The sequence below is a fragment of the Pezoporus flaviventris genome, unplaced genomic scaffold, assembly GCF_033815535.1.
Source record: "Pezoporus flaviventris isolate CSIRO_AGI_PZ_B2104156 unplaced genomic scaffold, CSIRO_AGI_Pfla_v1 ptg000086l, whole genome shotgun sequence".
NCBI classification, from domain to species: domain Eukaryota; kingdom Metazoa; phylum Chordata; class Aves; order Psittaciformes; family Psittacidae; genus Pezoporus; species Pezoporus flaviventris.
The window spans coordinates 639149-651836 of NW_026892634.1; the positions used below are offsets into that span (position 1 = coordinate 639149).

Consider the following 12688-nt stretch of genomic DNA (forward strand, 5'->3'; position numbering starts at 1 on the left):
TTATGCCAAAATCGAACACCAGTATGTGAAATACTCAAGTGTTATGCTAAATGTAGTATCTCCTTCCTTAAAAATAGAAGCTTACAATATCCATATTGTCTTTTTAGCTCTGTAGGTAGAAGTATAACTGATTTATGCAAGCTTGATGATTTAGCATTCCTCTAGAAAGCTATATTTCCGAGTCACTTCATACTTCATTTCTGATTAAACAGGACCAAACTGATACTGAATTTCAGTTCAAAGGTAGTCATTACACATCAAGGGCAGATTCAACAGGAATATAAGACAAAATATTCAGGACATGTAAAAATTACACCAGATCTTGTCTATGAAATGAAAATTGCCAAAACCCTTTGGATTTGGGTTAATTTGTTTGCTTGCTTTAGTTTTTATTTTATCTGTCTTGATCAACAACAACAGCAACAATATATAAGCCTTATGAGCAGATGATAAGGATGTGGTGATGGTTTATACTTACCATCATCAATGACAGCATGCCACTGGTGCACGTGCTTCTGATAGGAAGATCTGGCACTGAAAGCCTGACACTGCCAGTCCCTGAAGGCAGGCACGCCAGCAGGACAAGAAGGATTTTCACATACTCTATACTGCATCATTGGACCATGACACTCTCCTTCAAGGCCTGAACTAGAAAAGATGGCATAAATATAATGCTTTATTGTTTGAAATGTTTTGTCAAACTTACAGCACAGTTTATGCTAGACACAAATTTAAATAACAAGTTTTTTTTTGGTGACAAACAACATTAAAAAATCACCCACAAAAAGTCAAAGTCACAGAACAAAGCATGTCTGCCTTCAGTTTGTACTGGTTTCATTACATACAAAGAGTCATGGGTGCTAAACCATAATGTACATTTGGCCCAAAAGAAGCACTAGTACTAGTAGGAGCATTCAGGAAAGAGAATCTCAACTGCAGTTTTGATATAGTTCAGGTGACTTTTCTCTATCTGGACAGAGGCAAAGGTGCCACTGAAAGGAAGTAAGACTTGCTGGTTTGCTACCCATGCTTTTTAAAAAGTGTGGTGTTGCAAAGTTCAGACAACATATCTTGTTTCTTTTCGGTCTCTCCAGTTGTGCTTTCAGGTCCTAATGAACAAATTCAAAAGAACTGAGAACTGCAGAAACTGGAGCTAATTATTTGTAACCTTGCCTGGAAAAAATGAATAAATAAAAGCAAAATTGAGACATCAGAAATTCTAGAAGTAGCTTTTAGGCATACAGCTGGAAGTGGCGCTTAGATGTCAGTAAATATGAAAGCATTCTGCACATCTAAGGCTTCTGTTAGACTACCATGCTTTTGTATTACCATATCCAAGTTTTCCTCACATTTCATTATGCAAATTTCTCTTTTTTAATCCCTCTGTCTTTCCTGTCATCATTTTTTCCCAAAATCTGTTACGCTTTCTTCATTTTTCCCTTTGTTCTATTATTTTCTTAAATCATCTACTCTCCCCTGGCTTGCCCTGCACTGTTCCACTCTCCTCCTGCTATCCCTTTTCCTCTTCTCCCCTTCCCTTCTCTGTCCTCTCTTTTCTTCCCCTCCCTTTCCTTTTTTTGCCCTTCCCTCTATTCTTCTTCCCTTTCCTCCTGTTCTTCTATTCTTCCCTTTCCTCCTCTCCCCTCTCCTTTCTTCTCTACTTGTCTTCATTACTTAGCTCTGAAATTCAAAAATTATGAATTTAATTTTCCGTTGTTTTTTCAGGTGAAATTTAAAAAGAAAGCTGCATTTTCCCATTAATATTATCTAAGCTTTTGACAGAAGCAGAAAAGAGGATAAAAAGTGTTACCATGCAATAAAAAAAACCCAACCAACAATAAATACCTATTCTCCTAGAGTGTTTTTCAGTATTGCTAAAAAATTGCTTATAGAATCATAGAATCATAGAATCGTTAGGGTTGGAAAGGACCTTAAGATCATCTAGTTCCAACCCCCAATGTACAGGAGAACTTTATCTTGATGGGCTTCTGTATTCATAAGATTTAAATTCTGTTCAGAAATTCTGATGAACAGCAATGGTAACCTGAACTTGTTTTTACCCAGGGCATTTGCGTTGTCGACTGGTGATTCCAGTGTTGCAAGTACGGCTACAAGGGCTCCAGGCACTCCACTCCCCCTCCATATGCTCCACAAAAGAGGTCCGATTGATACATTCTCCAGCCTTACACTGCTAGGTGAAAATTCAGCTCTTAAGTAAATAAATCAAGTCATATGCAAAACAATTCACTGACCCACAAGCACACAGGAAGCATAAAATAAACATTTTGTTCAATACATGGTTTGAGCCAGGTATGCTTTTTTTCCTATTGTTGCCCAAAACCTTTTTTTCTATCTTAGTAAATAAGAAAGCCAGAGACCTTTCTCTGGTCCCCAGACCATGGTGGCCGCTTTATTTGAGACTGGGCACTTCTTAGGAAAGCGCTGCTGGATCTAGCCCAAACCCACTGCAGAGATCATCCTCTAGCTGAGTTGTAAAAAAGATCACAGCACAGTGTTCAGGGCTGACCTCAGGACATGTTTGGTTCACTGTTGCAGCGAACTACAATTACAGCTCCCATGTAACTATCAGCAACTGCATTGTCACTGATCATCCAGTGACAATTTCAATTGAAAGAGATATTACAAGTAATAGAGAAAATTATATTTTATTCATAACTTGCATTCAAAGAGAGAATAGAAGCCTTAATAAGCTAGTGTTGAGAAAGATGGGAATTTCTGGTATTTATTTAAATCATAATAATTATCTCAATAATCTTGTTAGCATGTATCATTTTCTAGGACAACTGCAATTTCTCACTGAAAAATTATCCAATCAATATTATTATGCTCTGTAAACCATGTCTATATCTAGTGTAAGGAATCATAATTCTGCAGAAACTAGTACTTTAACAACTTATACCAGCTGAATACCCATCCCACATATTAAAAAATTTCAGCTATTGCAAAACAGTAAGGCTACAAATAAACAATGAACACTTAATGCCATTAACATCAGTAATTTAACCCATTTCTCTTTGCACTCTGAATTATTTGTGAATTACTGTTGTCAATGGATAAAGTTCATGAAGAAGTCTCATATTTCAAGGAAACGAAAACATGCCACCAATGCAGTCAGTAAAGGCTTTTTTAATTTTTAGAATTGCCGTCACATTGTCTGTGCTAAATCCTTATATGGATATTTCGTACTTCATTTGCAGTTTCAAACTGGTCTTTATTGATCAATTGATCTCAATTTTTTTTTCCTTAAATCATGGCATTTCAATGATGACATAATTATACCACAGATTTTTTTATACTCTTGTATGTTTGAGACCAAAAATGTTCAGATTTATTTAAAGATATTCCTTCCAATGTAATAGGCAACATGCTTTTTTTCTAGAGGTGGCATCTGCATAATGTAGACTCTGAAGGATGCTTATAAATCCTTGACTTAAAATCAACCATGCTGGACAGGCTGTGCAACTGAAATTTCCCTCTCTTCAGAAGGTCCTAAGAGGAGCACAAGGCAACAATACTCCATCTCTACAGTATCACTAAACCAAAACAAATCCAGTAATCTGTGTAATCTGCAGCTCATCTTGGACAGTTAATACAGTAAAAAAGAAGAATAATCCCTTCTAATCCTCTGAGATGTTTCAGTGATGTCTGCTTAGCTTTTTACTGCTAGACATAAATCAGAGATCTCTGAGCCTGGCAAAAGGCTCAATGAGCTGTTCGAATGAGAATCAGTACTTTGTCTTAGCCGTAATTATTTACTCCCTGCTAACTAAGCTCTACAATAAAGAGAACAGTGTTAACTTCATCGATGGACTTTCCTATGACCCATGTCATTACCCATAATGTTCCCACAGTTAGAATGAGTCCCCTGCAATAAGCTGCTATTACCTCCATTCACAAGTCAGACATTAATGTGCAAGACTCATACTAATCTTGGGTGCCCAGTTCACAGTGGCAATGGTTTCACAGGGAAAATTTTGAGTAGTCTTAATAAGAGGTACCGCTTTCTCATTCCATACCATGGATGTTAGTCTCAATGTAAAGACTGCAACATCAAACAAAAGGCTTGTCCCTGACTTTCCAGATATTGGAAAGAAATATCAAGACAGAATATCAACTACACACATTTATCAAAATCAAATATTTGCAGCAAATATCATTAAAGATATGAAAAAGAATAAGCCCTATGTTTCCCTTAGTATGGAAAATGGTGTTATCCGATCATTTTATCTGTCAATTTATAGATTTGTTTACTTTTGTAGGGTGATGACGACAGTTCTGGTGAATGTAATACGATTCAAAGAGCAAATCACTCCTGTGAGAAACAGCTGTCAGGACAATATTATGAAATCCCAACATATATTCATGCTCCTCTCTATTATCTGTTTGTGGTTATTTATCTTTATTTGCAGTTAAATAAACAGATGACAGAGATTATTCAAACAAGAAGGCTCTTGAAGGACATTTCATGTAAGTCTGACTTTAGGTGACCATTTACTTTGTCTTTGATGGCATACTCGTAATGACATCACTCTTTTACATGCACTGACACTACAAATGTTGATTTACAAAGTTTATCACTTGTGATAAACACACTCTGTATCAATCCCTCTGGTGAGATGATTTCTAAATCTTAAATCATAGCTGAGAACTTTGTATCTATCTTTGACAGCTTATGTTTCTGTTTACGGTAATGGCATTCCATTCATAAATAGGATACAAAACCAGAACAAATTTGAAATAAAACCATGTAAGCATCAAAACTTCTGTGGCTTCGGCTTTTTTTAATTCACTGTTAGAGAAAGGTACTTCTAAATCATATCTGTATCATACAATATGTAATATATAATGTATCACATATCATACATATAATCAACTATATATGTATGATTTTTCTTATAACTGAGGTAAGCAGCAAGAACTTTAAACAAAGACCTATTCAGCTTGTTACCTTAACTGCTAGGTGTTCAATATAATTTATACTGCTTTTCCACCAGAAACATACCTTTCCAGTATCACAGTCTGTTCCATCCATTGGTGGATCCAGTTTAGTTTTGCACTCCTTCTCACTTTCCACCTTACACCACAACCCAGTGCAAATGACATGCTGAAAACCAAATAACACACAGATAACCACAAAACCTATGTTATGCAAGGCTTTCTGCATGCAATCTACTAAAGTTGTCATGAAGTTAACAGTTTGATGGTACTGAAATATGTTTAAAGACAGGTCCAACATGCACAAATCCCAAAGTCCACAAATTTTGCTTAAGGCTTTTACTAATCATACTGCTCTAGGACTTCCAAGTCCCCATTGTTCATATCATTCCAATGACTGCTGCTATCTTACTTCATTCCTGTAGAAATACCTCAAGACAGCTACCAAGTCTGATATCCACAATGAAGACACAAAGTAAACTGAAAAATCAGGGTGAGATATTTTTGCTGGGAAAAAGAGAAGGCAGATGACTGCAGTAGTTGTTAATGGTGACTTTCAGAGGTGGAAAGAAAAGTTGTTTATTCTGTCCCTCTTCATCAGCATCAGAACATCATAGTTTCATGTTCCTCAACAGAAAGTTGAGCCTTGAAGAATGCTGGCTTACATTACCCCCAATTTCCTTGGCAGCTTTCCCTATTTTCCTCTAAAAAGTCCTCCTTCTCCCATGATTTTCAGTCATGACTTCATTCTCCTTGCTGACTTTACAGTAAACTGGGTGGAAGAGTACACAGGGAATATGAAGCTCAGTTGTGGCATGAATGTTACTGCTTGTGCAGACTGATTCCCTACAAATATGTATAGTATTTCCAAAGAGGAGCAAGAAGGATCAAGAGACAGGTTGCAGGCAGGATAACATAAAGATTGATTGTTTTTCTGAAATCAGGCTTGCCAGAACTTTTTCTAATGGAAATTTGTTGCATTGGTAAATCCAGTACGAGTCTCCGCCTTTTACACCATGCATGAAAATGTGCAATAAACCTTATGCTAACTTGAAAAAAGCCTTACAGCATAGGAAACATAATTCAACAAAAGATTGTGTCTAAACAGGGAACAGCACAGTTCCAGTGAGAGTCTTGCATGTAAAAATGTCTGTAGCATCAACTTTCAGAAAAAGTCAAAGACTGTAGTGGTCTGAACTAATAAGACAGTTGATAGCCTATGCATATCCTACAATATAGCTACAGAAGTCTCATCCCGTTCCTGGATTATTTTAACAAGCATTTTTAAAACATCAAGCTCTAATTTATGCTCTTGTTCATGGGAGAATTGTTTCGAGCTTTTTTGTTGTTTTATTTTTAACACGCACTGAAAGATACACTTTCAAAGCTGAAAACTAAACTTAGCAAAATTTCTGGGCCAGTTTTGGGAGACAATGTCAATGAGACAAAGTATCAGATGTTCATGACAAAGTATTTCCATACCAGCCTTGAAATGACAAACTATACTGTTGGAACAACTCCACGAAAATATACGCTAATTGAACGTTTCTAATTAAGATTTTTTTTTTTTAAATATCCCTAAATCTTATATCATTGTAAAATGGCTGACAACAAACTTACAGTTCCTTACAAATCTGGAAACAACTCTTCTGAACTCAGGAAAACGAGGTCGGATTCACAAGGATTTGGTACCTGACCACATAAATGCATTCGAGCTGTGTAAAGTAAATCAAGTAAAGACACTTGACTTGCTAATATGTTTTGTATATATCTGCATGTTTCTGCAAATACTTGTGTACCACCTCCTTATGAACCATGAACATAACTTCCCCAGCCAGAAACATCTTTGAGCCTTAAGTGAACTGTATTCTAAAACCACTTGCTTCTCTTCAACAATTTTTAAAATAAGCATTCAATATTACTATAATGTTTCATCCTAGACTTTGTGATTCCCCAATCCAAAGAAATGAAGGATGACTTGTAAGTTTTTTTTGGGCTTTACATTTCAGTCAAATCACAAATAGGCTCTTTACAAATCACAAATCACTCCTTACTCTTTATTCTTCAAAATTGCATTGCTACTGCACTAGGGAGAGAAATGAGAACTACTGTTAGCATTTAACTTTTGACATTTGGGGGATTTCTGCATATGTCTGGGGAAAAAACATAATGCACATATGAAAACTAACAGAAAATCTGGAGGCCAGTGCCAATATTACAATCACTTCAAAATCCGAGCATAAACTTTTAAACAAGAAATTTACCCCTCTGGGAACAAAGTTTGATTCATTCAAAATCAAAATAGCTATTAACATTCACAGAGGTTTACCAGTTATCTATCACAAACATAGTTTAACAGCCATTAAAGTCTTCTAGACTAGCCAGAGAAGTAAGAGTTATTGGAGATGATAAACTTATATATGTGATATTAGATATTCACAACCTGTAAAATAATTCATTGTGTGTACACTGGAAAACATAATATTGCCAAGCACACACAAAGTATTTTATTTTGTTTTGTTTTTCCTGAAAGAACGAATTTTTAACAGCAAAATCTTGTAAAATACAACATGAAAGTCTACTACAGAAAGAGCAGAAGTCGTTCCAGCTTTTGGGTAGGGTTTTGGTTTTTTTTTTTAGTTAATGTAAAAAGTAAGGCAGGTCTGTGTGCACCAGAAGGATGCATTTCCAACCATATAAGTATTTGGAAAGATGGTCCAGTTGAGAGGAAAGACCACAGACAAAAAGAACATTTCAGAAATGTATTCGTGCGAAGTCAAGATTGTTTAAAGTGTGCTGGTGGAGATGAGGACAGATATTTCACTAGGGCTGTAATATTTCATGACTTTTGTTCTTTTCATTGTGATCTTTCCCTGAAATGCCTTAAAAATCATCATGAAATCTAACCAGTCTTCCACTTCTGTGCAAAGATCACAGCTGTGTTATGACAAGAATTGTTTTAGTGGAACTGACTAGATAGCATTCGCATCCTGGACTTTAATCTTAAAAGCCAGCATCGAATAGTTCAACAATTATATTAAGTTGTCAAGTTCTACAATCACATTTAATCATAGAGAACAACTTCTGGGCCATGATCTCACTATCTGTTATGTGAAACAATGTTAGGGTCTAATTGATTCTTGTGTGAGACATCATGGGCATAAAAGCAAACTTGGCTCCCTTACAAGATAAGCATGGCAACATCGTGTAAATCTTACATTCTGAGATCCACTCACACTTTCTCAGGCTCTATAAATTTTGCTTAGGGCATGAAGGAAAAGTCTTTAAAATAAGGATGAAAAGGAAAAAAAAAGTCTGAGCATTTTTCATAAAACAGAAGTGGGAGGGGCTTACTCAGGAATATATGGGAGTAGACCCTCAATGGTCCCTTCAATCCTTTGCTTTAGCAAAAGGACTATTAAATTATAAAGAGGAATTCTTGATAACTAGGGAAAATCATTGGCATCTGAACTGTTTCTGAGAGGTTGCCACGTAATTTGACCGTAAATGATAGTAAAGTGCTGCTCAGTAACATTATTTGTAGATTATTTTTAGATCATTAAGAAAATTATTTTCCATTGCTACTCATTTTCTTTCTTGAAAAGCTGTTACATACTTGCTTAATGTAAAAGACTGCATTGAAGTCCACTCATCAAATTATCCTCCAGTCACAAAAACCCTAAAACTCTAACATATTTCATAATCGTCTCACAGTTACACTGAAGTGCACGAACTGTTCAGCAAGTAGAATGTATCCAAGGATTTCTGGGCTATAAATTGTTGGATTTACTGAAGTTTAAATGAACCTTCAAGGAGTATGTTTCTTTCTCATTTCCTGGCTTGGGGACAACAAGATGCATTACAATAATTTTGTGGTTCAGTATTTGTTTATATGATTTCCAGCTCAGGGTTACCAGTTTTGCAGAGGATTTTTGTGAAACGGCAAAAGGCTCTTCCCTTTTCTCTTTTCTCAGAAACTGTTACAAAGTTTTCTTTTTCTTACAGTTAAGACAATAAGGTTATCAAGCAATAAACTTGTTTTATGAAGAAAACCAAAAAAAAAATTTGCAGGGTTTTAGTTAAAAAGACCACTGGCCTTTTGTATTGTCTTGCATCATTACCAGGTTCTTTCTTCAAAGCAAGCTCACATACCTATCTTTGCATTTAAGTTACAACGGTATCTTAATACTAATATTTACTACTTTTCTTTAACTACTAAAGTAATGATCCAGGAAGTGCAGAAAAAAGGAAGGATAAGTGTTTTAGCCAAAATGAGTCTTCTTACATAAAAAAAATCCCCAAAAATGAGAAAACGATTGAAGATTATTAGACATGAACAATTACTCTCAGTGCAAATAATTGAACACTATCAGGGTAGCCTTAACTGAATTTAACTTTGTAACATTTATAAAATAAAAATCTGGGAGTCAGGACCTGAAGAGAAGAATCTGTGAATGAAACATAACAAGGAGCACTTGGCTATCTGAATTTAAATGACTGAATAAGAGCTAAGCACAATGGTATTAAAGGAGAAGTGTCCAGAGAAATGAAAAACATGTAAAGGTATTATATAACAGCAAGTCTCCAGGTCTGAGTATCTCTTCAATTACTTTTCAAACTCTTCTTTCTACCAGGTAAAGAAGACCTGTAAGAAATAACAGGCTAACATTGTACCATTTTCTTGTTCCAAATAGCTTTCTAGAGAATAAGAAACCAAAATAACATATTGTAATTGAAAACAAAGTACTGAAAAACAAGAAACAGATTGCAATTCATGAAAAAAGCACTTGGAAGTAATTAGGAGCATCCGTATAACCGCTGCACTGAGTTCTATTGCTCATCTTTCAGAGTCAAAATGTTTTCAATAAGACAGTATTATTTTGAATAATGACTATGTAGTATCCTACAGCTCCTGTTCACTTTTTGTTTTGTGCTTTTCATTATGCATGCACTAGTCATATGTGTATTGCAATGTTTCATTTGAGAATCTTTAGGATAGTTACTACTTTCACTGAAACTTGCCAAAAAGAGTACTATGCCCAAGTGGGAAAGACAAAGAGAACTGAAGAACTGGAGTAAGGAATTATGCTTTCATATTAAATACTCCTGACATTTCCAGGCTGACTGCTTTGACGAAATTTTATTTCACAGTTCCTTCTATCATACATGTTCATACTCCATATTCTTTATCCATTTTTGTAATCTATCCATCTTGTCTTGAGGAATTCAGCATATTTAGTACCTATTCTTTTGACATTAAAGAAGGATGATTTTTCTCTGTTAAAACCATTCTCAAAGTGCTTAAATGCTTCTTCGATATGAAGTCTGCTAGAATTAGGCCTTAAATTCATCAGGACCTATTCAGTTTTAGTAATCTGTCTTTTCAATATTACAAACAGTGGCACTGTTTCATGCAATGACATGAAGCTATGTCAGCAAACTCATTTAAGTACCGGAACTCCTACTGCCATGGTACTGCAGAGCTCCACTTGGGCTCATAAGGGACTGCTGGGGGGCAGCATATGTTCAGAGGTATACTCTACTGCTGTATGCAGGTATACATACAGGTCAGATATGGAAATTCAATACCCAAAATGTGATGAAACTGAACCTGCAAATGAAACCCGGTCCCAAGTGGAAGACATTGCAAATACTCCATTCATTGCCACAAGGTGTCTTCACACTATGACATTTTCTTCCAAAGTACGAAGAAGATACCAGTGGTATGGTATGATAGAACATGACTCAGGATGTTTGGAGATCCAAATCAAGACTTAAAAGATAAAAAAATTAAAATACTCAAATTAACTTGGGAAAGCAAAGTATAAACTTCTCTTTTGAAAGATACTATGTTCCCTTTCTCACAAACACATACACACAAATATCCCTCACAGAAAAAATGAGTTGGTAGGTGCATTTTCTGAAGTATACACTCATCCTTACCTGCATTTCTTGGCAGAAGGAAGCTGTTGGTCCAAAAAGAATCTGACACTGTTCATCTGCAGTGTAGGTCATTCCTGGGAGCTTGGAGGGAATAATCACAGAATTGAGGCTCTGAGGATTCGTCTGTAGCAGACAGTTACTGGCCTTTGACCTGGCAATATGCAAACATTTATATGCTGAGCAATCCTAAAATGTCTGATTGTCACGCTGACTTAAACATGCATTTGACATTAGAAAAATATAGACTCTTGAGATTTTTCATTTGCAGCACTTTGCTGTCATTCAGAGAAATGATTTTGTATAAATTAATATAGATTACTTGATAAAAGTTAACGGTCTGTTCTGATGTTGCACATTTGCAGAAAGACAATATAATTTATCTGCTACAATAGGAATTTCAGGAAAGTGCTGGACAACATTTTAGTGCAAAATTTAAGGAACTGATTAAGGCTTGGATAGAGATTTAAACAGCTACGAAAACCAGACAATTGATAATGCATAGGCAGGTGTGTAGCTTAGTTTTCACATCTCAAAGTACCTGAAATATGAATTGAGGACCTCAAATTAATAATTTCAAATTACATATGTATATGTTTTAAAAAATACATTTCTGAGTTGGTAGCCAAATTTAACGTTTCTCAAAAACTAAAGAAAAAAAAAGGAAAATACTTAAACCTGTTTGTTAAAGCACCAAATCATAGTTTTGATTTCTGTCTAGATTCACTACAGATGTGTCAGACTGATACATCTAACTATTCTATTCCAGTGTCATGAAGCAGACCTTTGAGAACTGCTTAACTGTTTAAACTTAATAAAGGAACAGAGCTTTAGGGAGCAGACCCATACAGATGAAACTAAATGTTTTAATTTGGTTTCTGGGTATACTATTCTGTAATAAATATTTCACAGTAAATTTCTATTAAAAATTGAAATAATGTAATTATACTGCATGGTTTGATATTAAACAGTACAACATAGATCAGAGAATCAACATAATGTTCATAGGCCATTGACTGCCCAACATTCTTCAATACATATGATACTAATATAAATATATTTACACATATATAAATGTATATAATATATATAAGTATAATGATGTACCGTAACACATGCATATATAAAAATACAATTAATTGTTGAAATCAGATTTTAATCAATCTGTCAAATATAGTTCATGACAATTAAAATTATTTTAATGGTTTCTACAAAGAGATATCTCCCACAGAAGTGGTAAAAATACTGAAAACTTATTTCATTATACTTGTTGCTACCATCGGTAAATGACAAACAGTAAGAGTTCTTTTTCTTGAATGATATACCTGAGAAATCTTTCCAGATCTTCCCTGCTGCACCGAGACCATGAAACATCCCCAAGATTCTGTCCTTTAATCCACTCCCCAGACATGATATGAAGACCATCTGCACAGGATGGGTGGTCATTGTCGTGGTTTATCCCCATGCTGAATTTTGGAGTTATTAAAAAATAAACCAAAGCACAACAAAATAACAAGTTGTTTTCAAAATGTTTATAAGTTAAAACTCTTGCAAGGGTTATGAAAAACTCATGCATATTACATGTAAGAATTCTCTTCTGGTATTTTTCCATGATACTTTTCACAGAAGTTCATGGAAATGTGTGTGGAGGGCAGTTCTACACTATAAGGTGAGACTGAAGCCTCATCCATTTGATGGTAAAGATACTTTCTAATGAGCTGTTCAACATATACTTTGGGCAACTTTTTGAATGTTCAGAACTGCACAACTACTTCAGGTTTAATGAAATGTA

At 35.2% G+C, this 12688-nt stretch overlaps 1 protein-coding gene across 2 annotated transcripts in view; it reads right to left on the reverse strand.

The window, feature by feature from the left end:
- The window catches only part of ADAMTS19 (ADAM metallopeptidase with thrombospondin type 1 motif 19), a 149924-nt gene that overhangs the window by 50161 nt on the left and 87075 nt on the right, over positions 1-12688 (reverse strand). The window contains exons 9-13 of one of the 2 annotated variants that reach the window (XM_061475659.1): positions 12222-12362; positions 10900-11050; positions 5024-5125; positions 2061-2188; positions 479-648 (exon numbers count right to left, since the gene is read on the reverse strand). In XM_061475659.1, the coding sequence (XP_061331643.1) occupies positions 479-648; positions 2061-2188; positions 5024-5125; positions 10900-11050; positions 12222-12362 (692 nt within the window). Of the gene's footprint in view, positions 1-478; positions 649-2060; positions 2192-5023; positions 5126-10899; positions 11051-12221; positions 12363-12688 lie in introns of both variants that reach the window. The other variant, XM_061475658.1, reaches the window with a different exon arrangement.